This window comes from Bubalus kerabau, chromosome 5, assembly GCF_029407905.1.
Source record: "Bubalus kerabau isolate K-KA32 ecotype Philippines breed swamp buffalo chromosome 5, PCC_UOA_SB_1v2, whole genome shotgun sequence".
NCBI classification, from domain to species: Eukaryota; Metazoa; Chordata; class Mammalia; order Artiodactyla; family Bovidae; genus Bubalus; species Bubalus kerabau.
In genome coordinates, this window is record NC_073628.1 from 11,795,350 (window position 1) to 11,822,371 (window position 27,022).

Consider the following 27,022-nt stretch of genomic DNA (forward strand, 5'->3'; position numbering starts at 1 on the left):
ATGAACAGTATGATAAGACAAAAAGATAGGACACTGAAAGATGAACTCCCCAGGTCAGTAGGTGCCTAATATGCTACTGGAGATCAGTGGAGAAATAACTCCAAAAAGAATGAAGGGATGGGGTCAAAGCAAAGACAACACCCAGTTGTGGGTGGGACTCATGATAGAAGCAAGATTCGATGCTGTAGAAAGCAATATTGCATAGGAACCTGGATTGGTAGGTCCATCAATAGAAGCAAATTGGAAGTGGTCAAACAGGAGATGACAAGAGTGAACAAAGACATTCTAGGAATCAGCGAACTAAGATGGACTGGAATGGGTGATTTAACTCAGATGACCATTATATCTACTACTGTGGGCAGGAATCCCTTAGAAGAAATGGAGTAGACATCATAGTCAACAAAAGAGTCTGAAATGCAGTACTTGGATGCAATCTCAAAAATGACGGTATGATCTCTGTTTGTTTCCAAGGCAAACCATTCAGTATCACGGTAATCCATGTCTTTGTCCTGATCAGTAACACTGAAAAAGCTGAAGTTGAACAGTTCTATGAAGACCTACAAGACCTTCTAGAACTCACACCCAAAAAAGATGTACTTTTCATGATAGGGGACTGGAATGCAAAAGTAGGAGTCAAGAAACACCAGGAGTAATACACAAATTTGGCCTTGGAGTACAGAATGAAGCAAGGCAAAGGCTAATAGAGTTCTGCCAAGAGAACGCACTGGTCATAGCAAACACCCTCTTCCAACAACACAAGAGAAGACTCTACACATGGACATCACCAGATGGTGGACACCAAAATCAGATTGATTATATTCTTTTCAGCCAAAAATGGAGAAGCTCTATACAGTCAGCAAAAACAAGACTGGGAATTGACAGTGGCTCAGATCGTGAACATCTTATTGCCAAATTCAGACTGAAATTGAACAAAGTGGAGAAAAGCAATAGACCATTCAGGTATGACCTAAAAAAAATCCCTTATGACTATACAGAGAAAGTGAGAAATAGATTTAAGGGACTAGATCTAATAGACAGAGTACCTGAATGAACTATGGATGGAGGTTCATGGCATTGTACAGGAGACAGGAATCAAGACCATTCCCCAAGGAAAAGAAATGCAAAAAAGGAAAATGGCTGTCTGAGGAGGCCTTACAGATAGCTGTGAAAAGAAGGGAAGCAAAAAGCCAAGGAGAAAAGCACAGATATACCCATTTGAATGCAGTGTTCCAAAGAACAGCAAGGAGAGATAAGAAAGCCTTCCTCAGTGATCAATGCAAAGAAATAGAGGAAAACAATAGAATGGGAAAGACTAGAGATTTCTTCAAGAAAATTAGAGATACCAAGGAAATATAATTGTTGAATATAGTGTCAGATTTCTTTCCTTTTTTTCTTTTGGTTTTCTTTGGTTTTGTTTTTGATGGGCAGTATTTTTGTTTTTCCTCAGAAGATATTCCACTCTGAATGTAGAGTCATAAGTCTGAATTTTAAAGCCACTTAAGTAATGTGTTGTTATAGGTAGCTAGTCAACAACTTGATGCAATTAGATATATTAGTCTTCTCAATTTGTTCACTTCAGTTCAGTCCTTCAGTTGTGTCCGTCTCTCTGCAATGCCATAGACTGCAGCATGCCAGGCTTCCCTATCCACCACCAACTCCTGGAGCTTGCTTAAGCTCATGTCCATCGACTTGGTGATGCCATCCAACCATCTCATCCTCTGTCTTCCACTTCTCCTCATGCCTTCAACCTTTCCTAATATCAGCATATTTAGTATGCATTCAGTCTCTTTTAAAATCAACCAACATGAATTAAATTCCTCTCTGTCCCCACTGCACTCCCAACCCTAGGCCAGAAACAAAAACCTGCAGAGACTGAAGGCTGATTCTAGCACATTGCTGTGGAGATTTCGTTCCCAATCTTTTTTTTTTGGGGAAAAAAAAATTGGTTTCTAACATTAAAATCAGTAGATTGTACATATATATCCAAGTTCTGATTCTTTTGAAAACATGGCCAATTGGCCTGCTTTCCAGCATGGGTGAAGTGGAGGAAAGGCTGCTCCCAGTGGTAAGGCCTGTGCTGCCCAGATTTCAACATGGCCACCTAGTCCTAGTATCATATCTCTTGCCTCTTGGGGCCATGAGTTTATGAGAACTAGACTTCTAGCTCTCTTAAGATAAAGACTACTTTTGTCTTGATCAACTTTGACTTTGAAGCCTTTAACCCAGAGCCTAGCACACAGTTCTTCCTTGTACAGTTGTTGCTGCTAAGTAACTTCAGTTGTGTCCGACTCTGTGTGACCCCATAGACGGAAGCCCACCAGGCTCCCCTGTCCCTGGGATTCTCCAGGCAAGAACACTGGAGTGGGTTGCCATTTCCTTCTCCAACAGTTGTTAGATGATATAAAATATCTTGTGGATGCATATGACATTTCTTCCAATACTGAAACCATGCAATTGAAGTATTGCTCTGTCCTAAATCTTTGACACAGACTGGCATCATAAGTGCCCCTGATGTCTGCCATTAGACCCACTACTAAAGCCAGTTGTATATCCCTGGGCTGTCCCTGAAGTCTTCACTTTGTCATTTGACATCTTATACTCCTAGCACTCTCTCCTCTCCAATGAAGACAGCAATGCCTATCTCATGAAGAGGCTAGGCAGATGACATGAAACCACGCGTGTTGAGCATGGCCCCTAGTATCCATTTTCATGATGTTCTTAGCCTTTTTTTCTCCAAGTAGGCAAGGTTCTCCATCCTCTTAGATGTCCATGCAGATCAGTTTGATTTTCCAGCCAAGATTCAAGGAAGAGATTACAGTTCAAGTCTCTGTATTCTGAAAAGTTTCAAAGTCCATTCGCCAAGGACACTGATAAAGGTAAAGATTTTATCAAGAGCTTTGTGATTTTTTTCAGATCTTTCAGTGGCCTAAAGGGGAAAACTAGGGTAAGTCAGAGCATATATAACTAGGGGCTTCTAGTCACCACTACATGCTAAGAACCCAAACTTCCCTGAGTATTTGGAGCCAGGAAATACACATGAAGTGGCTTGTGCTCCTCAGGCTGGTGGCCTTCTCAGAGTGCATAGTTAAGTAAGTATGGGGACTGTACGTCACATCATATTCCTTTCTTGGATTTTTCTTTTCATCTGATCATTCTTCCACCCATCAGGTTTAGAAGGGAATGGAATATTTCCCTAAGAGTCTTAAAGTTCAACTCTTACTTATTGATAAGTAACTTGCTATAGGAACTGTGTATCCCAAGCTCTTGGTGTAGATTTGGGTTGCACAAATCTTGGGGTCCAGTCATGTCATGACCTATTGAAAATGCAACTCCTTGCAACAGTTCAGGGCACAGTCTATGCAGATGTCGATGTGGTCCTGTGGAATAGCACTTTTCTACATTTTATTCAACGTGCCCTCTTTTTTCTGGTCTACATCAGTGTGTATATGTCTATGTCTGCATCTCTGTATCACTGTCATTTATCTCTCCACCTCTTTGGAAGTCACTGGGAGTGTATTTCTCTTACTTCCTTCTCAAGCCGCTGAATTTCCCTTATTTGTTCCCTATATCTTGGATTCTTCTTTCAATTCTCTTTCACCTTGGAGAAAGGTACACTGTTTTACACTGTTTTATATCAGACAAACACTGTGAACACAGTCAACTCAGAAATCTCTTGCATTTCAAATTGCTCTCTTGTAAAAGAGGATAAGAGTCCCCCTTCTACCTCCTTCCTTGAGGTTCTATGAGAAGGAATGAGTGAGATGGCAACAGCAATGCTAATGGCTGTCATTGTTGAGACTTCCTATTTATCAGGTTCCTTATATCCATCACTTCAGTTATCGCCAAGATATTCTATTTGTAGGTGTTGTATTGTTACATTCCACCATTTTACCAAAGGGGGGAGTGAGACACCACATGGTCATATGGCTTACCCAAGATTGCAGAACAGAACCTGTATTCAAATCTATGTCTTTGCCATGGTATATGCATAAAATTCTAATAATGTGCCTCATAAAAATGATTAGAAAACACACAGGGCCATTACAATGACAGTTATATCTTAAAACTGACAGCTAATTGTAGCATCTTTGTTTTCTTTGTCAAATGCTCGGTGAAAGAATACCTCTAAGGAGAGTGAAGACCATGAGAAATGCCATCAGTGGAAAAAACACGCTGAACAATTTACTGAAGGAGCATGCTTACAGACTGCCCCAGATTTCTTTTCGTGGCTCCAATCTAACTCACCCACTGAGAAACATCAGGGATGTGAGTATTTTGGGAGGATGGTGCTCCACAGCGCCCCCTGGTGCTCTAGCCTAGCACTGAGGCTCATCTGGAGGTGCCACGTGGGATGTTGGGGTTGGGGTTCCTGCAAGAGGCACAGACACTGGAAAACAGGGACCCCAACCAGAGGAGAAGGCACTGTCATCCTCAACTGTTGGTCTTTGTGATTGGGCCTGGCAATTACCAGGTGGCAGGTAAACATCCATTTGTGTGTCAAAGATGTGTCATTAGTTTGAGGGCGATTGTTCCTTCTGAACTAAGTGAGCCACTCAGTTATAGATAAAGAGTGAACCATCACTTATCAAAAGGTAGAATCAACTGCAAAGCAATTGTGAATCCCCAGATAGAGGAATTCAGTTACCACAGATGCAAGAACGACAGCAGTAAAAAGTTACTGAACCTGTATTCTGAGTATGGCCATAAGAATCACTGTGGTTCCTGTTTTTAGATTAGAAAAAGGGCTTATTTTGTCTTCAAGATGTCTTCAAAAATGCCCATGCTAGCCTGAGAGATCGGAGAAGGCAATGGCACCCCACTCCAGTACTTTTGCCTAGAAAATCCCATGGATGGAGGAGCCTGGTGGGCTGCAGTCCATGGGGTCGCTAGAGTCGGACACGACTGAACGACTTCACTTTGACTTTTCATTTTCATGCATTGGAGAAGGAAATGGCAACCCACTCCAGTGTTCTTGCCTGGAGAGTCCCAGGGGTGGGAAGCATGGTGGGCTGCTGTCTATGGAGTTGCACAGAGTCGGACATGACTAAACCGACTTAGCAGCAGTAGCAGCAGCAGCCTGAGAGATAGGCAAAGAGTAAATACATGTCAAATGAAAGGGTCAACTGTGTGCTGGTGATTGGATGTGGTCTGAGTTTAGAAGGAGTGGCTGGGGTTGATCAAGAAGGACCTCCTGGAGAAGCATGTGCTAAGGCTGGTTTGAAGAGACCACAGAGCTTCTCAAATGAAGGCACCAGGACTTCCCTGAGTTTCCAGCGGTCCTGGAGGCCCAGTGGTTATGCCTCTGGGCTTTCCATGCAGGAGGTACCACTTCAATGCCTGTTCATAGAGTCAATATCCTGCATACAATGTAGCACAGGAAAACTATATCAAATGCAGATACATCTGTGACCAAAGTCTGTGAGCTGCACGGTGGTTAGAAAGTGATCTCAAAAGATATGTGACACCCAGAGGGAGGCATCAGTTTGGGAATAGAGGGTAGCCAGTTCTGCACTAACCCACTCCCTCCTTCTCCCTGTAGTTGTTCTACGTGGGTAACATCACCATTGGGACACCCCCTCAGGAATTCCAGGTTATCTTTGACACAGGCTCATCTGACTTGTGGGTGCCCTCCGTCTTTTGCAACAGCTCAACCTGTGGTGAGTACAGACACCCTGTACCTGGTCGTCCTTCACTTGCCCTGCCACCCTGTTTCCACCCTTGGCACCTGATGACACTCATCTCTTGTGTCTGCAGCTGCACACGTTAGGTTCAGACATCATCAGTCTTCCACCTTCCGGCCTACCAATAAGACCTTCAGGATCACCTATGGATCTGGGAGAATGAAAGGAGTTGTTGTTCATGACACAGTTCGGGTAACAGTGTAATAAATGCTGATTCAGAACTGGCTATGGAGTGACCACTGCTTGCAAAACAGATTCAGGACCATCCAGCAGGACCCTTCCTATCCTAACTCCCATAGACATTGGCCATCATATCCACAGGATATGTCTCTGGGGAGGCAGTGCCTGTGGTGACACATGAGCAAACAAATTAGCTGACCCAGAGAGTGGCTTGAGGTGTGGACTTAAAGCTCCTCTGCCCATGAACAGTTCAAGGTTCATTTTGCTGGGAGCGAGAAGAAGGGATAAAAGCACCCACTTTTATATTCACAGACTATTCCAGGCACTTTCAGGTGATAACTTGTTTAATCATGCAGCAACCCCACACAGCAGTTACTCTGATTAGCTCATGAGACATATGAGGAAACTGAGGTGCAGACAGAAAGGGCCTTGCTGAGGGCACACATGTGGTAAGTGGTGGAGTTAGGCTGGCTTTTCAGGACTGAAGTTGCTGTGGGGCATTTGAGGACAGGATAAAACTGATCTGGGGACCCTGAGGGCAGTCAAGGGCTTCAGGTATCCATAGTGGTACACTGGAGGCCTGAGAAGTCAAGGGGCCTGATAAATGAGTTCTCACTCTAGACGACGCTTGAGAGTCTAATAAACCTATGGCCTGCCTCCCCCAAAATACTTTAGTAGTTCCCCTCTCTCTTTCTTTCTCATACACACTGACACAAATACACACATATCCCAAGAAGTGAATTCCCCAGAGAGTAATTTCATAGAACCCTGCAAGCAAGATTGTATTTTTGGCTTCTGTCTTCCTGGACAGATGCAGAATCCTCAGTACATTACAGAGAATGAAGTCCATTCTTGTCCTTAGGTCACAGTGATGCAAAAGAGAAGGCTACCTTGCTCTCAATTGCTTTGTCCCTAAGGTGGCACCAATGGGACCTGGTCTGACTCTTGATTGCCCGACCTAGACAGAAGCCACAAGGCCAATTTGACTCACCTAGGTGGTGTTTTTCAGAGGGGCAGATGTTTTAAAATTCACAGCCTCTCTCAAGTGTAACCCAGATTTCCCTCCCAGCTTCATCTAACCACCTGTGGGCCGCCAAAGACAGAGCCCAGCCTCAATTCTTCTCTGAGGATCTCGTGGCAATGCACCCCAGCCCAGTCCTAGCCCCACTTCATGTATTTGTAAGTGGGAACACTCTTCTCTCCCACAGATTGGGGACCTTGTAAGTACTGACCAGACATTCGGTCTATGCCTGAAAGACTCTGGGTTTAAGGGCATACCTTTTGATGGCATCTTGGGCTTGAGCTACCCCAACAGAACCTTCTCTGGAGCCTTCCCCATCTTTGACAAGCTGAAGAATGAAGGTGCCATTTCTGAGCCTGTTTTTGCCTTCTACTTGAGCAAGTAAGTCTGAGATGGACAATCCCTTTCTCTAACTTAGCTGTAAGATGCTTTCAGTTGCACGAAAATTATAGAACACTTGCTAAAGAAGTATCCTGAGAGATAATCTACCCCAGGATAACTATGGCCCCCTGGCTTCACTACTGGCTTTTATAAATAAAATTTCATTGGAACACATCCCTACTCCTGGGCTCAAGACCAGTAACTTGGTCTAGGGGGGTGGGTGAGGAGGAAGGCTAATGGAAGGCAACAGGAAATAAGTTGAAGGAAAGGCATTAGGATTTGCTTATGAATTTGATAAGGAAGGAAGGAGAAGGATGGTGGATATCTTTCCTTCCTCGTTAGCATTCCACTGGGATCCAGGACCAGCTACCCAATTTGTAGGAGCCAGTGAGAAATGAAAGTGTGGGACACAAAAGTGTGGGACCCCTTGTTCAAGAAATATTAGGCATTTCGAGACAGGGAGAACAGAGGTGGGGTCCCTTCTGAGTGTGGGGCCCTTTGGACAGTAGAGGTCACAGGCCAGTGGAGCCAACTCTGGGTGACCTGATCCCACACCCTTAGAACTCCCAGGCCTTGATTTCCCTGAAAAATGACAAGGTGGACAAGGGGAAAGCCAAAACACTTCAGCACCGTGTCCTCTGAGGGTGTCTGAACACTCAGGTCGCTGAAGGTCCAGGGTGTCTTCAGAAGACATAATGGGTGGAGCCCAGCCAAGTGTCAGCTTCTAACCTCCTCTCTGCCATGCACTAGCCAGTAACAGACCTCAGTCTGAATCTCACTCTCTCCTAGATGCTATTTCTGCATCTGTACATGGGGACCTTATTAGGGCTTTGATGGGTGGACAAGCACAGCTTTTAGACAGTGCTGCTGTTACTGTCCTTCAAGGATTCCCCCCTCTCTTCTCTCTACAGAGACAAGCAGGAGGGCAGTGTGGTGATGTTTGGTGGGGTGGACCACCGCTACTACAAGGGGGAGCTCAACTGGGTACCATTGATCCAAGCGGGTGACTGGTTTGTACACATGGACCGGTAAGCCTCTCCCTCTAAGGGTCAGCCCAAGTGATGCTCCCACTACTGTACATGGACACAGGCAGACACACACAAATGCATTCTCAGACACACAGTCACACAGACATATACACCACCCACAACAACACAGAGAAACACACAGACACATGGAAACACACAAGCAGACACATATAAACCTACACAGAGACACATAAAACATGCATAGCTAGTCAGTGACACACAAGCACACTCAGAGACACATATAGACAAACACACAAGCACATAGATACACAAACAACCCATGGGTTCATAATCCCCAGGCCTTCTGAGCAAGGCTCTGACAAGTGTCCTAAAAGGGTCCAGAGAGGTCTGTGCAGCTGGGAGAGGGCTGCACCCACTGCCCTTTGAGGTGGGGAGCATGGTTAGAGGACTCTACAGTGTGGTGAACAGAGGATCAGGGAGAATTTCTCCAGCTTGAACAGAGTTATGATAAGATGACCAACAGTCCAGGGCTACCTAGGACATAGGAAGTTCTCAGTACAGATAAATGTCATTTTAAAAGCAGGGACAGCCCTGAGAAAATGGAGAGAACTGGTCTTATTAGGGAGCAGCTATCCAGAAGTGGAGAGAGGTTGGCTGCAGTCTTAAGACGTGAAAGCAACTAATAAAAAGGACACCCCACGTTCTTGGGCACACAGTGGGACAGGGGCTGTAACAGAGAATCAGGAAGGTGGGATCCAGGGGTGACCTGAGGACAAGAGGCATAATTGATAGGATTCTGTGTGATACCCTCACAAAAGCTGACCTGTCCTTTGGAGTTTCTGTGGGCTAGTCATGTATTTCCTGGCCAGGGTCTCAGGGTCTGAGCTGGTTGTAGGAGCAGTGCTGGGAGACACCCTCTCCCAGAGAAGCCCCTCTCTCCCCCTACTATGAGAATCTGCTGCCCCTGCGAATCTATCTTCACTTTGTGTGTGACCCCTTCACTTTGTTATTTGTTCCCCATGAGATATAGCTCTCTGGGTGTTTCTTATTATTTTCTCAGTCTTCATTCCCTTATTGAACAGACAAGCCGTGGGCGTCCACTGTGTGCCAGGCACTTTAGGGAGCCCAGGAGAATAAAACTCGCCCTCACATCTAAGAAGGCAGATGTACATGAAGTGACTTGCCTACATAGTGAATTGTGACTTTGGTACATGCTAGACAGGAGGAGGAGAAGGCAATGGCAACCCACTCCGGTACTTTGCCTGGAAAATCCCAGGGACAGCAGAGCCTGGTGGGCTGCCCTTTAAGAGGTCCCACAGAGTTGGACATGACTGAAGTGAATTAACAGCAGCAGCAGCAGACATGAGGAAGGGTCTACAGAGAGTGGCCAAGATAGGAGACTGATAAACACTGGGGAAAGACTTGCTGAAAACAATACAATTAAGGTGGAATCTGGAAGATGAGAAGAAATTTGCTAGTTAAAGGGGAGTGGAGTCTTCTAGGAAGGAAGACCATCTTGTGTCAAGGTACAAACGATCCTGGTGTATTCAAGTACTGCATCTGAGGATGTCAAGAAAGGTGCTGTGTCTAGAGTAAAGGAAAAGAGGGCAAGAGATGAAGGGCTATTTAGGAGACAGTTGGGAAGGGGGCAACTCTGGAGAGACTCAGAGTGACCTTGATGCCCACTTTCTTCCATTGTCTCTCAGCATCACCATGAAAAGAAATGTTATTGCTTGTTCTGAAGGCTGCAAGGCCCTTGTGGACACTGGGACATCAGATATCGTAGGCCCAAGTACACTGGTCAATAACATCTGGAAGCTCATCCGTGCCAGGCCACTGGGTCCTCAGGTGAAGGGTCATGCCCCAGGGTCACTCCCAGTCTCCACACACAACAAGGATCTCCAGGGCCAACCTCTCACCCTCTCTCTCTAACAGTACTTCGTTTCATGTTCTGCGGTCAATACCCTGCCGTCTATTATCTTCACCATCAATGGCATCAACTACCGACTGCCAGCTCAAGCCTACATCCACAAGGTGAGGGGACAATACTGAGGGTTGGTTCTCAAACTGGAGCTTTCAGGAGCCCTTGGGCTGCTGCTGGGAGGAGGGCGCCCTCTGGAGGCCATGTCAAACCATTGCAGATGCTGTTGAGCCCTGTGGCTGGGCCAGTGCTTCCCACAAAACCAATTACTTGAGATGTAAGGGCTGTGTGGGACACTGATCTTCCTGAAATAAATGTGGAGATGCCACACCATATGGCATGGTGGGAGTCACAAGGAGAGGGGAACACTAAGGTACTCAGTGCTCAAAGAGCTTCAATTCAATCTGAACCCGTAGGCACATGAACATGAAATTCAGCTCTAGTAATCCTGAAATAGGCCATGTTACAATGAGAATGGCTGGGGACAGTCCCAGTGTGATGTCCTAGCATAAGTTAACAGTCTCCCTTCCCTTCTCAAAGTTTTCCTGGTTTGGATGATAAATTAAATGGTCAGCCTAGTTCTCGGCTGCATCTTCCCATTGCTCCTGCCAGGTGCCTCCTTTGTGAGTTGGGGTACCCGACCCCTCTGTGTGATGTTGGATAGTAAGGTGAATAAAGGGTGCACAGTGACTGCTCAGCCCCGGCACAGGGTGGAGGCTTCATGTCAGCTCCCTGCGAGAGTTCAGAGCAGGCTGATGGACTCAAAGAAGGCTTTGAGGAAGAGAGGAAATTTTAGGAATTCTAAAACCACAAACTCATTGAGCCATCTGGAGGGTTGCTTGGTTCTAGGCAAAACTGCACTGGGTTCCATGCAAATGGCATCTCTAGGTGGTCTGCACTGGGGCACTGGGGACTTACTCGGGGTGATGAGGGCTACAGACTGACCAGTGGGGATGGGGAACCAGAGTACGTTACCCACCCAAGCCTGGAGTGGCCAAAGAGGGTGAGTGTAGGCCGAAGGAGGCTTCTCAGATTTCCTGAGTTAAGTCTTCAAGAATGTGTTGTGGGCACGTTCTATTTAATCTTAAATAGATTATCCATCTATTTAAGATGGATAATCAACAACGAGTTACTTTGTAGCACAGGGAACTCCGCTCAGTTATATGACAGCCTGGATAGGAGGGGTGTCCTTGGGACCAGGATATCTGGATACATACGGTTGAGTCCCTTTACTGTCCACCTGAAACTCAGAATATTGTTAATCAGCTATACTCCACTGCAAAAAACATTTTTTTTAAATTTTATTTTATTTTTAAACTTAACATAACTGTATTAGATTTGCCAAATATCAAAATGAATCCGCCACAGGTATACGGGAGGCAGAAGGAGAACCAGCATTCTCTGCAGAGAAAACAAGGAGCAGGAATCAGAAGAAAAGAAACAGGGAGTGAGGGGAACTATGGACACACTTGTTCTTTTCTAAAAAAATTATTTGAAGTGTGGCTACTCTTCAGTGTTGTGTTAAGTTCTGCCGCACAACAATGTGACTCATTATACACATAAAAATTTTTTTTCTTATTCTTTTTCATGTGGTTTATCACTGAATATTGAATATAGTTCCTTATCCTCTACAGTAGGACTTTGTTGTTTTTCATTCCTGTGTTTGCCCAACTCCCAGTCCTCTACTCACCACACCCTTCCTCATGACAACCTCATGTCTTGGCCCTCTTTGCTTTTGGATGAACTCTCATATCCCCTGCTGCTGAGAAAACCCCTTGATACTTACCAAAAGAGGGAAATAAAACAAAGAATTGTGCTGGGTTTGGATATTGGGGGGAGTCACTGGTAAGGACTCATGCTGACCGGTGTGTGTCTCTGACTCCCCCAGGATTCTAGAGGCCGCTGCTATACTGCCTTTAAAGAGCACCGATTCACTTCACCTATAGAGACCTGGCTCCTGGGTGACGTCTTCCTGAGGCGGTATTTCTCAGTTTTTGATCGAGGAAATGACAGGATTGGCCTGGCACGGGCAGCATAAATGCTTGGAGTGGTTCAGGAATCAGTAAGGCCGCTGCTAACACACACTCACTCACACTTTGGGCACTCCTGCCCAGGATGCTGGTGAACTGTATTTGGTGGTCTGTACACCCTAAAGAATAAAGGGTTTCACTCTTAATGGTGCTGAAACAAATGGTTGCCTCTGTTTGTGTCTGGGAGTGAAGGATCTAGAACCAAGTTTGAATCATAATTGAGAGGATCCCTACTCCAACTGGCTTCAAGGAAAACAGAGACTCATTGAAATGATTCTGGGAATCCAGGATACAAGAATCAGAGCAAATACAAAGATCTCAGTGACTAGATCCAAGAAATCAGAAGTCATCAATTCTCTCTCACCTTCGCTCTTTCCCTTCAGTCTACTTTGATGGTCTTAGCCTGGCAACTTTCTTCCTTAAGGCTTATATACCTAGTGAGGGAGTTCAAGCTACCTGCCCTAGGGTTTTAAATCCTGAAGGCATCACCTAGTAAGGAAAGAAGATGCAGACATCAAAGTTCAAGGGTGTTCTCTGAATGACCCACCTCAGATCACATGTACAACCCTATATCAGCCATCCTGGCAGGGCCATGGGGTTTTATGACTGGCTTTACATGGTCTTTGGCCCTGACTCAGAAGTACAGATGATTGTCAATTTCCTCCAGAACTACATGACTGAAGCTGGGGAGAGGCAGCCCCAAGGATAGCGACTGGCAGATGGTCTAGACCATGGAAGAGTTTGTGATGACCCACCAACTCCACCACCTCCTCATTCAGAGGAATTTATAATGGATAAAGAAATAGACTCTCTTTGTCCCATCTCAGATGATCTTATCACTGGGCTTCTCCTCCAGGGGATTTTGGGTGAGGTACTTCATGCAGAGCTGGTTCCCTCTTGTTCCCACACCCCAGTCACCAGCTCTCTGCCACATATGCCTGCTCTATCCTTTACAGTCCCACTTGGTAAGTGGTGGCCACAGTTGATCTCTAAGCCATCCCCTTACTCCAGGGCCCAGAATGCCCCTTCCTTGCCTCCAGTGCTGCTGGGGAGTATGCAACGCATGTATCAGCGGACCCAGGTTACACAGAGCCTTCAGCCTTTCTGAGCTTCCTCCAGGGGTGGAGCTACAAACTATTTGCTTGAAGCTGCCGTGGTTAGGCACTTTTGAAGTGGAAGCATGCGTTCTTTCCACCTGGAGGGCCTCAGTAGATGCCTCAGCTGAGTCAGCAGGGGTCACAGGTTAATTTCCTTTCAGATTGACTGGTTTGATCTCCTTGTTGTATAAGGGACTCTCAAGAATCTTCACAAGAATCACAGTTCAAAAGCTCAATTCTTTGGCATTCACCCTTTCTTATGGTCCAGATTGCACATCTGTACATGATTACTGGGAAAATCATAGCTTTGACACTAGAGACCTCTGTAGCAAAGTGAGTTTCTGCTTTATAATACACTGTGCAGGTTTTTCATAGCCTATCTTTCTTCCAAGGAGCAAGTGTCTTTTAATTTTGTGGCTGCAGTCAAGGTCCATAGTGGTTTTGGAGCCCAAGAAAATAAAATCTGCCACTGTTTCCACTTTTTCCTCATCTATATGCCATGATGTGGTGGGGATCGGATGCCATGAATGTTGAGTATATTTTTGTGAATAGTTGTTTGAATGTTGAGTTTTAAGCCAGTTTTTGCATCTCCTCTCCTCATCAAGAGGCTGTTTAGTTCTTCTTTGCTTTCTGCTATTCTGGCAATGTCATCTTCATTTCTGCAGATGTTGATATTTCTCCCAGAAATCTTTATTCCAGCTTGGGATTTATGTTGTCCAGCATATCGAATGATGTATCCTATATAGAAGTTAAATAACCAGAGTGAGAATGTACACCTTGTCACACTTCTTTCACAGTTTTAAATCTTTCAGTTGTTCTGTGCCTGATTCTAAGTGCCGCTTTTTGAACTACATACAGACTTTTCAGGAGACAGGTAAGGTGATCTGGTACTCCCATTTCCTTAAAAATTTTCCACAGTTTGTTGTGGTTCACACAGTGAAAGGCTTTAGCATAGTCAGTGAAGCAGATGGAAATGTTTTCTGGGATTCCCTTGCTTTCTCTATGATCCAATGGATGTTGGCAATTTGATCTCTGGTTCCTCAAACCAGTTTGTACATCTGGAAGTTCTCAGTTTATGTACTGTGAAGCTTAGCTTGAAGGATTTTGAGCATTACCTTTCTAGCAAGTGAGATGAGCTCTATTGCACGATAGGTTGAACATTCTTTGGAATTGCCTTTCTTTTGGATTGGAATGATAACTGACCTTTGCCAGCACTGTGGCCACTGATGAGTTTTCCAAATTTGATGACATACTGAATGCAGCACTTTTACAGCCTCATTCTTTAGGATTTTTAAATAGCTCAGCTGGAATTCCATCACCTCTCCTATCATTGTTTCTAGTGATGTTTCCTAAGGCCGACTTGGCTTCATACTCCAGTATATCCAGCTTTACATGAGTGACCCAAGCATCATCACTATCCCAGTCTTTATGACTGTTTTTGTACAGTTCTTCTGTGCATTCTTGCCACCTCTTCTTAATCTCATCTGCTTCTGTTAGGTCTTTGAGTTTTTTGTCCTTTATTGTGCCCATCCTTGCATGAAATGTTCCTCTTGTAGCTCCAATTTTCCTGAAGCGATCTATACTCTTTACAATTCTATTGTTTTCCTCTAATTCTTGCAGTGTTCATGTATGAAGACTTTTTTATATCCCCTTGCTATTCTCTGGAAGTCCACATTCCATTGGTATATCTTTACCTTTCTCTTTTGCCTTTCACTTCTCTTGTTTTCTCAGCTGTTTTTATGGCCTCCTCAGGCAACCCCTTTTCCTTCTCACATTTGTTTTTCTTTGGGATGGTTTTTGTGACCACCTCCCATACAATGTTACAACCCTCCATCCATATTTCTTCAGGCTTCCAGACCTAATCCCTTGAATCTATTTTTCATCTCCACTATATAATCATAAGGGATTTGATTTAGGTCATAGCTGAATGTTCTACTGGTTTTCCGTACTTACTTCAATTTAAGCCTGAATACTGCTTGCTTCTGCCTAAGCAGAAGGAAGATTGTTGCCAGATCACCACCCACCACTCCCAGTGGGTGTGGAACAAAAACACACAATTTGAGGACTGTTACCCTGGGTCTGTGACTTTTCACGTGCGTAGCTGTGTGACCTTGATCAAGTACCTTAACCTCAGTATTCTCATCTGGTCAATGGGCACGATGATGATAATTCCACCTCTAGATGCATGTGTGCCCGCTAAGAACAGGTGGCCCTGAGAGGGCTTACTGGGTTCCTGAGTCTGGAACAAATATGAATTATTCTGTCACCTGGGGAGAAGGAAATCTTCTGTTTAGAGGTTATGGCTGCCATCTCCAAGGCTAAATATTGATTGAAGCCAAATGACATCTATCTCTGAACCCTGACCCAGAACTCTGACTGAGCTGATGCTTCTGTTTTCTGGGGCCCAACAAAAGCTAATGATTACTGGCTCAGATTGCTCCCTTCCCAGCCTTACCAGTAAGCCTTTCCTTGTCAACTACTTCTAGCCTGAAATCACACTGCAAGGAGAGTTGTAAGGCTTTTGATCTCTTTTCCGTTTCTCACATCTCCAGCATAGCAACAAGTAGCTGTGATGGCTTCTTGTCATAGCAACAACTATGGCAACCTGTACAGTCCAATCTCAGCCTGTTAAATGAAACTGTCCCCATTTGGCCCCTCATGTTTAAATTACCTACAGTTGCCTTAGAATCCTTCCTATGCTTGCTGTTTAACGACCAAATATGTGTGGACTCGATCTAGTTTTCTTTCCCAAGCATGATTCCAACCATGCAATGAAGTAACCAAACATTTAGTCATCTAACTACCCACAGGAATTGACAAAAGCAAACCACCCATCCATTTCTTGCTTGCCCCAAAACAACATGGAAGTGATCTGCTGAAACAATGTGATAGATTGGCATGTACACTCCAGAAGAGACACTTTTTCTGGATTCGTTTTCCACCTAGTGCAAAATGTCTACCACAAGCCTTGCCCTGCAGAATCTGGTCACCTGGTTTTTGCAGACTCACCCCACTCCCAATCCCTATGACATCCCTCAGTAAAATCTAGAGAACAAACTCAGTCAAAACTCTCTTTCCTGTAGAAAAGAGATTTTGTTTTTAGAAAACAATACTTAGTAACACATTCAAAATCTTGTGCTCCTTGCCTTGGATTCAAGGACCTGCACCAGAGGATGGGAAGCCTCCCCTTCCAACTAAGTCTTTCTCCACTCCAACCAGGACCAGAGCCTTCACTGGACCCTGTGTCCTCACAGGTATCATTCAGTTACTAAGTCATGTCTGATTCTTTGTGATTACATGTTCAGCAACAAAACAAGCTTCCTTGTCTTTCACTATTTCATGTAGTTTCCTCAAATTCATGTCATTTTAGTAGGTGATGCCATCTCACAATCTCATCCTTTTATTCCCTCTTCTTCTGCCCACAATCTTTCCCAGCATCAAGGTCTCTTCCAAGAGCTTGGTCTTAACATCATTGGCCTAAGTGTTGGAGCTTCATCTTCATCATCAGTCCTTCCATTGAATATTGCTCTACCACTTAAAAACAAAACTCATGTTTCCAATCACCTAACAATATTGACCATTGATAAAGTTTAATAGAAGTGGGATCTAGTCATCTGGGAAATCCCAGGACTGACCCCCTGCCTTTCTCTTACCATTCTCTCCACCTGGCATAGAATTGCTTCTCTACAGCTTCTTCAGCTTGAAATGGCCTGCTGACCCAGAATTGTTAGCTATCCAGGAATTGTTCCTTCCTCCTTCCTTAAAGAATTCTGCCTGCTCCCTGATTGTCCTCTGTACATCAGTTCACTTCAATCTCTCAGTCATGTCCAACTCTTTGCTATATCATGGGGTGCAGCATGCCAGGTTTCCCTGTCCATCACCAACTCCCAGAGATTGTTCAAGCTCATGTTAATCAAGTTGATGATGCTACCCAACAATTTCGTCTTCTGTCTTCACCTTTGTCTCCTGCCTTTAATCTTTCCCAGCATCGGGGTCTTTTATAATGAGTCAGTTCTACCCATCAATTGGCCAAAGTAAGGAAGGTTCAGCTTCAGCATCAGGCCTTCCAATGAATATTCAGGACTGATTTCCTTTAGGATGTACTGGTTGGATCTCCTTGCAGTCCAAGGGACTCTCAAGAGTCTTGTCCAACACACAGTTCAAAAGCATCAGTTCTTTGGTGCTCAAGTTTCTTTATGGTCCAACTCTCACATCTGCTCACGACTTCTGGAAAAACCATAGCTTTGACTATACAGACCTTTGCTGGTAAAGTAATGTCTCTGTTTTTTTAGTATACTGTCAAGGTTTTTCATAGATTTTCTTCCAAGGACCAAGTGTCTTTTTTTTTTTTTTTTTTTTCACAGCTGCAGTCACTATATTCAGTGATTTTGGAGCCCAGGGAAATAAAGTCTGTCACTGTTTTCATTGTTTCTCCATGTATTTGCCATGAAATAACGGAACTGGATACAATTATCTTTGTTTTTTGATCTATACATACCTTATCAAGACCATCCCCAAGAAAATAAAATGCAAAAAGGCAAAATGGTTGTCTGAGGATGCCTTAGAAATAACTTAGAAAAGAAGAGACACAAAAGGCAAAAGAGAAAAGAAACACATACCAATCTGAATGCAGAGTTCCAAAGATAGCAAGAAGAAGTTTTAAAAAAGCTTTCCTAAGTGATGAATGCAAAGATATAGAGGAAAAAATAGAATGGGAAAGACCAGAGATCTGTTCAAGAAAATTAGAGGTAGGGAAGGATCATTTCATGCAACGATAGGCCAAATAAAAGACAGAAATGGCATGGACCTAAGAGAAGCAGACTATATTAAGAAGAGGTTGAAAGAATATATAGAAGAACTATACAAAAAGGATATTAATGACCCAGATAACCACGATGGTGTGATCACTCACTTAGAGCTGGACATCCTGAAATGTGAAGTCAAGAGAGCCTTAAGAAGCATCACTACAAGTAAAGCTAGTGGAGGTGATGGAATTGCAGTTGAGCTATTTCAAATCCTAAAAGATGATGCTGTTAAAGTGCTGCACTTAATACTCTAGCAAATTTGGAAAACTCAGCAGTGGCCACAGGACTGGAAAGGTCGTTTTCATTGCAATTCCAAAGAAAGGCGATTTCAAAGAGTGTTCAACTACCACACAGTTGTACTCATCTCACATGCTACCAAAGTAATTTCTCCAATCAAGTCTTCAACGTTACATGAACTGTGAATTTACATATGTTTAAGCTGGATTTATGAAAGGCAGAGGAACCAGAGATCAAATTGACATCGTCCGTTGGATCATAGATAAAGCAAGAGAATTCCGTAAATATACCTACTTCTGCTTTATTGACCATGCAAAAGCTTTTGACATTGTGGATCAAAACAAACTGTGGAAAACTTACTGAGATTGGAATACCAGACCATCTTACCTGCCTTCTGAGAAATCTGTATGCAGGTCAAGAAGCAACAGTTAGAACTGAACATGGAACAGCAGATTGGTTCCAAATCAGGAAAGGAGTACGTAAAGGCTGTATATTGTCACCCTGCTTATTTAAATTATATGCAGAGTACATCATGCGAAATGACTAAGTGGATGAAGCACAAGCTGGAATCACGTTTGCTGGTAGAAATATCAGTAACCTCAGATATGCAGAAGTCACCATTCTCATGGCAGAACGTGAAGAGAAACTAAAGAGCTTCTTGATGAAAGTGAAAGAGGAGAGTGAAACATCTGGCTTAAACTTCACATTCAGAAAATGAAGATCATGGCATTTGGTCCCATCACTTCATGGAAAATAGATAGGGAAACAATGGAAACAGTGAGAGACTTTATTTTTTGGCTCCAAAATCATTGAAGATGATGACAGCAGCCATGAAATGAAAAGATGCTTTCTTGTTTGAAGAAAAGCTATGACCAGCCTAGCAGCATTTTTAAAAGCAGAGACATTAATTTGCTGAAAAAGTTCAGTATAATCAAAGCTATGATTTTTCCAGTTGTCATATATGGATGTGACAGTTGAAGCATAAATAATGGTGAGTAATGAAGAATTGAAGGTTTTGAACTGTGGTGTTGGATAATACTCTTGAAAGTCCCTTGGACTACAAGGAGATCCAACAAGTCCATGCTAAAGGAAATCAATCCTGAATATTCATTGGAAGGATGGATGCTGAAGCTGAACCTCCAACACTTTGGCCAACTGATGTGAAGAACTTACTTATTAGAAAAGACCCTATTACTGGGAAGGATTGAAGGCTGGAGGAGAAGAGGATGACAGAGGATGAGATGGTTGGATGGCATCACTGACTTGATGACATGAGTTTGAGCAAGATCCAGGAGTTGGTGAAGGACAGAGAAGCCTGGCGTGCTACAGTCCATGGGGTTGCAAAGAGTCAGACATGACTGAGCGACTGAACTGAACATACCCCATGGCAAATGCTAGTTGTAATTGTCATGTTTCTCCAGCAAGACAGGGCTCCCCAAAGCCCCAACATATATCCCTAGTTAGTCTGCACCCACGCACAGAAGTCACTGCCTAGAATTCACAAGCCATTCAGTGAGTTCTGATTGCAGGGGGACCTCCATTTTGGTCGACATAGAGGAGCAAAGGACACATTTATCCTACTGTCTCAAACAACTTGAAAGTAGACGAGATAAATGAAAGAGCAGTTTTTTACATCAAATGTCAGGCACCAGAGAATGGATTCCTGAGGCGGGGAGCAAGCAAGGTGAGTTCTACAATTGCCCCAACTCTAGAAATAGTTTCCAACACATACATGAAAGGGCTATCTAGGCAGAGACAAACGGTCTCCCAAGAAGAAAGATTTGAGACTCTAGATAGTTAGAGTTCACAGGAGAGAGCTACACACAGAGAACTGTGCAAGTGTACAGGTGATACCCTTCCAGTTTTCAGCAGAGAGTTGATAGTACTTGTCAGGATTATAGGGAACAATCCTTGAGTCTCAAATTGCCCCAAGTCTATTGGTGTCCCTACCCACCAGCATGGAAATTACTCATAATTCCCATGACATCAGTATGGCCCTGAAGACAATATTGCCTTACTAATGGGGATTAGTAAACCTGGTCTAAAGGCTGGTTTTTTATCAGCTAAAAAGCCTGAACAGAAAGCCTTCAAAAAATACAATTGTTTCCAAGAAATTAACAGTATTTGCAAACAGTGCCAGGAATAATTTATAAAAATTAAGAATATCCAGCATCCAAAGGGTAAAAATTGCCATATCCATACATCTGTGTCTCCTTTGCTGTCTTGCATACAGGGTTATCATTACCATCTTTCTAATGCAATATCCAATTTAAAATTTCCATATGAATTGTGAAAATATTTGTCCTAGGTCAATCAAAATATTATAAAGTAATTATACTCTAATTAAGATAAATATATAAATTTAAAAATATAAAAATTTCCAATGTGTAAAGAAGCAAGAAAATATCCATAATGAGGGAAAAATCAATTAGTAAAAACACAGTTAAAATATACATTACATAATTAGCAGGGAAGGACATTAAAATGCTTCCTAGAATAATAATCTTTATAGTCATGAAGCTGAAGAATATTGAGTGTGTTAAATAGAGACATGAAAAATAGGAATGAAAGACTGTGGGAAAAAAATTAATTGTGGATCACAGAGATTTATTTTTTTTAATATAAATTTATTTTAATTGGAGGTTAATTACTTTACAATATTGTATTGGTTTTGACATACATCAACATGAATCTGCCACAGGTATACACGTGTTCCCCATCCTGAACCCCCTCCGTCCTCCCTCCCCGTACCATCCCTCTGGGTCATCTCAGTGCACTAGCCCCAAGCATCCAGTATCATGCATCAAACCTGGACTGGCTATTCGTTTCATATATGATATTATAGATGTTTCAATGCCATTCTCCCAAATCATCCCACCCTTGCCCTCTCCCACAGAGTCCAAAAGACTGTTCTATACATCTGTGTTTCTTTTGTTGTCTCGCATACAGGGTTATCGTTACCATCTTCCTAAATTCCATATATATGCGTTAGTATACTGTATTGGTGTTTTTCTTTCTGGCTTGCTTCACTCTGTATAATAGCCTCCAGTTTCATCCACCTCATTAGAACTGATTCAAATTTATTCTTTTTAATGGCGGAGTAATATTGCATTGTGTATATGTACCACAGCTTTCTTATCCATTCATCTGCTGATGGACATCTAGGTTGCTTCCATGTCCTGGCTATTATAAACAGTGCTGCGATGAACATTGGGGTACACATGTCTTTTTCAATTCTGGTTTTGTCGGTGTGTATGCCCAGCAGTGGGATTGCTGGGTCATAATGCAGTTCTAGTTCCAGTTTTTAAAGGAATCTCCACACTGTTCTCCAGAGTGGCTGTACTAGTTTGCGTTCCCACCAACAGTGTAAGAGTGTTCCCTTTTCTCCACACCCTCTCCAGCATTTACTGTTTGTAGACTTTTGGATCACAGCCATTCTGACTGGCGTGAAATGGTGGTTTTGATTTGCATTTCTCTGATAATGAGTGATGCTGAGCATCTTTTCATGTGTTTGTTAGCCATCATTATGTCCTGAAGTATACGAGAATGGAATCCCACAGGAAGTGAAAGAAAGAGAATAGAAAATAGAATTTCATAATTACTGGCTGAAAAATTTCCAGATATGATGAAAGCTTTAAACTCATTAACACAGAATTTCAATTAATTCAAGGACAAGAAATAGGACAACTATTCAAAGGTGCATGGTAATTTATTGTTTAAAATAATCAACCAAAGAAATGTAACCAGAAGGAAAAACAGATGCAGCAGAACAAAAAATGGAAACGACAGCAGATTAGGCATATGAAACAATGTTAGCCAGAGAACACTGGCACCACATCTTAAAATGCTGAGAGAAATAGAATTGACTCAGAATTCTATATGCAAGAAAAATACATATCAAATACAAGATAAAATACTTTCTCAGATGTACAAAAACTATGAGACTGCATCACCACCAACAGACCAATGTAACAAGAAATGTTTTTTAAAAGGCCTCAAATGTGAGATCTCTATATTCTAGCCATATCAGTCCTTCAAAGGACCTTGATCAGGAGAAACTAATATTAAAGTAGAAATAGTCATTGTGTTTCTACACACTTCTAGAAAGTGTTGCTAACTTCTCAGTACTGGATCTTGTAATGCTGGTGGACTAGGTGGAGAAGTGATGTGAACAGAAGCAAGGAAGGTGAGACAGGTAGGTCAGAATGTGAGGTAACAAAGACAAGGTATTTAGAAGCTGAAGAATTGAGAGAGATTTGGGACCTGAGTTGGAAAGGCAGTTTTCAAACAAATTGGGTCCTGTGGTATATATAATCCTCATTTTAGTACTTAGAAGATCTCTACTGACCAGTCTGTCTTTTTTTTCTGGAGCACAGTTCGGATCCATCCAGCTGTCTCTCATTGCTGCTCCTTCCTCCTGGCTCCCACACTGTGCCCAGCTGTTCAGCCTAATATAGTCAGAAAAGGTTTGTTCTTTAAGGCAGACACTGCTGGCTGCCTACAAAATGATCTATTCTCTGCTTCTCTTTCAAAACTGAAAATAGTTATATAGCCATGAGCCCAGTAACTACTGGACTGCATTTCCTACCCACCCGTGCTCTTGGTCATGACTGGTGACTGAGATGCAAGCAGACCTGTAAGAGGGATTTCTTGGAAGACTGCTTTCAAGGAGCTGATTTAGCTGAGAGATGAGTCTCTTCCCTTCCCTACCTTCTTCCTAACTGCTCCCTGGATTTTAATTGTGATGGCTGGAACTCCTGCGGTTGTATTGGGCAATCATGTAATGCTGGAGTTGCATACCACTCAAGCTCACACTGGCCCACCTCCAGTTTTGTTTCAGTGGGAGAGAAAAATCAAGTTTATCTTGCTAAAATTATAGTTGTTTTAGTTTTTTGCAATGTGCATCCAAACTAATCCTGATAATACTATGTGTTTAATATGATATACCTTGTTATTTTGTTGGGTTTAGTGAATATATTTATATTTTATATTTTTATAATTTTTATTTTATAAATTTATTCATCAATCATTATACCTAAATTGTATAAATGCAAAATTATGATTATAAGAATGCTTTCCTTAGTTTTTGCATTTTCATACTTTCTTATCTTCTTTCCTTTCTTGTTTTCTCCATATTTGTACAGCCTGAGCCATTTCCTCTCTTATAACCTCATCCATATCTATATCTGCAGACCAAAACAGGCTGAAAGCTGTGTGGGGAGAACCAAAGAAGAATGAATTACAGGGACATGAATGAAGGGTGGTGGCCCTTGTTACTCATCATGTATGTTCTGTAGTAGGATCGCATTCCCCTGCCCTTCTGTGGACCCACCACCCCCAGGTTTGCCATGACCATGGAAGATACTTCGGCCAGTGGAATTTGAGTAGAGGTGATATGTCACTTCCAAATGGAAGTATTATTTTCTGCCCCACTAGCTGGAATGCAGATGTAATGACAGGAGCTGGAGCAGCCATGTTAGACCAGAGGTAAGTAGCACGGGTGGAAGATGTAACAAAGAAGAAGTGGGTCCCCATTTCTGTGGAGTTCAGTTCAGTTCAGTTGCTCAGTCATGTCCAACTCTTTGCGACCTCATGAATCGCAGCATGCCAGGCCTCCCTGTCCATCACCAACTCCCGGAGTTCACTGAGACTCATGTCCATCGAGTCAGTGATGCCATCCAGCCATCTCATCCTCTGTCATCCCCTTCTCCTCCTGCCCCCAATCCCTCCCAGCATCAGAGTCTTTTCCAATGAGTCAACTCTTTGCATGAGGTGGCCAAAGTACTGGAGTTTCAGCTTTAGCATCATTCCCTCCAAAGAAATCCCAGGGCTGATCTCCTTCAGAATGGACTGGTTGGATCTCCTTGCAGTCCAAGGGACTCTCAAGAGTCTTCTCCAACAGGGACCTGACCTGCACTAATATAATATGAAAGAGAATTGAAATTGTATTGTATTTAAGACAATGTTATTTAAGGTTTGATTACAGTAGTTGAACCTGTAACCTAACACTTATAATAGAATAATGGATCTTTGTGTTAGCCTTGTCTTGACATTAGAGTCTGGTATAATGAGACGAGATCTACTGATGTATACTTACAAGTGAGTCAAGTGACAGCCCTGCCCTCTGGAAGCTGTGGTCTAGTGTGGGTTTCAGAAACTCAAGCAAGAACAAAGCGACATGGTGGGGACAGCTTCAAGATGCTGTAGGAACACCTGGGAGGGGAACTTAAATCAGTGCTGGTCTCAGGAGGTTGCTTGAAATAGCGGACAATCCTCTATTGGTCTCCTTAAAAACAGGCCATGGTGCCAAGTTTCATGTAAAACTGATGTATTTCAAATTCCTTCCAGAATGTTTTCCCTTTTGATCCAGTGCTTAAGATATGAGTTTGAGACCTGGCTTGGGAAGATTTCAAATGCCCCAGGGCAACTAAACCAGCAGGCCACAACTATGGAGACTGAGTGCCCTAGAGCTTGGGATATGCATCAAGAGAAACAGAGGATTAGGTAGGATTAGTACTCTGTACTGCAACTACAGAGTAGCCCCAGCTAGCTGCAAATAGAGAAGTCCTGAGCAGCAATGAAGACCTAGTGCAGCCAATTTTTTTTTTTAATATGGGGAAATTAACAATAACACAAGAATTGTGGGAGAGTTTAATATCCCACTCACACCTATGGATAGATCAACTAAACAGGGAAATAACAAGGAAACACAAACTTTAAATGATACAATAGACCAGTTAGACCTAATTGATATCTATAGGACATTTCACCCCAAAACAATGAATTTCACCTTTTTCGCAGGTGCACATGGAAACTTCTCCAGGATAGACCACATCCTGGGGCACAAATCTGGCCTTGGTAAATTCAAAATAACTGAAATAATTCCAAGCATCTTTTCTGGCCACAATGCAGTAAGATTAGATGTCAATTGCAGGAGAAAAACTATGAAAAATTCCAACATATGGAGGTGGAACAACATGCTGCTGAATAACCAACAATCCACAGAAGAAATAAAAAAGGAAACAAAAATATGCATAGAAACGAATAAAAATGAAAACACAACCACCCCAAAACTATGGGACACTGTAAAAGCAGTGCTAAGGGGAAGGTTCATAGCGATACAGGCTTACCTCAAGAAACAATATAAAAGTCAAATAAATAACCTAACTCTACACCTAAATCAACTAGGTGATTGGAAGAAATGAAGAACCCCAGGGTTAGTAGAAGGAAAGAAATCTTAAAAATTAGGGCAGAAATAAATGCAAAAGAAACAAAGGAGACCATAGGAAAAATCAACAAAGCCAAAAGCTGGTTCTTTGAGAGGATAAATAAAATTGACAAACCATTAGCCAGACTCATCAAGAAACAAAGGAAGAAGAATCAAATCAAAAAAATTAGAAATGAAAATGGAGAGATCACAACAGACAACACAGAAATACAAAGGATCATAAGAGACTACTCTCAGCAACCATATGCCAATAAAATGGACAACTGGGAAGAAATGGACAAATTCTTAGAAAAATAAACTTTCCGAAACTGAACCAGGAAGAAATATAAAGTCTTAACAGACCCATCACAAGCACGGAAATTGAAACTGTAATCAGAAATCTTCCAGCAAACAAAAGCCCAAACAAAAATCCAGATGGCTTCACAGCTGAATTCTACCAAAAATTTAGAGAAGAGCTAACACCTATCATACTCAAACTTTTCCAGAAAATTGCAGATGATGACAAACCGCAAAACTCATTTTATGAGGTCACCACCACCCTAATACCAAAAGCAGACAAAGATGCCACATATAGGACAATATCACTGATGAACATAGATGCAAAAATCCTTAACAAAATTCTAGCAAACAGAATCCAACAACATATTAAAAAGATCATACATCATGACCAAGTGGGATTTATCTGAGGGATGCAAGTATTCTTCAATATCCACAAATCAACCAACATAATACACCACATTAACAAATTGAAAGATAAGAACCATATGATTATCTCAATAGATGCAGAGAAAGCCTTTGACAAAATTCAATATCAATTTATGATAAAACGCTCCAGAAAGCAGGAATAGAAGGAACATAACTCAACATAATAAAAGCTATATATGACAAACCCACCACAAACCTTATCCTCAATGGTGAAAAATTGAAAGCATTTCCACTAAAGTCAGGAATAAGACAAAGGTCTTATTCCTCTCTCATCATTACTCTCATCATTACTCTTCATCATTACTCTCATCATTACTATTCAACATAGTTTTGGAAGTTTTGGCTACATCGATCAGAGCAGAAAAAGAAATAAAAGGAATCCAGACTCAAAAAGGAGAAGTAAAACTCTCAATGTTTGCAGATGACATGAAAACATAGAAAACCCTACATAGAAAGTGTTCTAGTCTCATTCTTTTACAAACCGTTGACCAGTTTCCCCAGCAACACTTGTTAAAGAGATTGTCTACATAGATTTTCTACATAGAAAACCCTAAAGATTCCACCAGAAAATTACTAGAGCTAATCAGGGCATATAGTAAAGATGCAGGATATAAAATTAACACACAGAAATCCCTTTCATTCCTATACACCAATAATAAGAAAATAGAAAAGAAATTAGGGAAACAATTCCATTCACCATTGCAATGAAAAGAATAAAATACATAGGAATATATCTACCTAAAGAAA

General features: G+C 42.4%; 1 protein-coding gene across 1 annotated transcript; it reads left to right on the plus strand.

Annotated features, from left to right (window-relative positions):
- Window positions 1–3,036: 3,036 nt before the first annotated feature.
- LOC129654150 (pregnancy-associated glycoprotein 1-like) lies at window positions 3,037–12,211 on the plus strand. The gene is made up of 9 exons (XM_055583713.1): window positions 3,037–3,089; window positions 4,119–4,266; window positions 5,540–5,657; window positions 5,755–5,873; window positions 7,070–7,263; window positions 8,175–8,291; window positions 9,959–10,100; window positions 10,188–10,286; window positions 12,062–12,211. The coding sequence occupies exons 1-9, from the start codon at window positions 3,037–3,039 to the stop codon at window positions 12,209–12,211; spliced, it is 1,140 nt and encodes a 379-aa protein (XP_055439688.1).
- Window positions 12,212–27,022: the final 14,811 nt, after the last annotated feature.

Excerpts from the sequence above, each read along its gene's own strand:
- LOC129654150 (XM_055583713.1), top strand. The coding sequence starts at position 3,037 with ATGAAGTGGCTTGTGCTCCTCAGGCTGGTGGCCTTCTCAGAGTGCATA. Across the intron at positions 5,874-7,069 it reads TTGTTCATGACACAGTTCGG|ATTGGGGACCTTGTAAGTAC; the intron begins GTAACAGTGTAA and ends TCTCTCCCACAG. Across the intron at positions 10,287-12,061 it reads CTCAAGCCTACATCCACAAG|GATTCTAGAGGCCGCTGCTA; the intron begins GTGAGGGGACAA and ends TGACTCCCCCAG.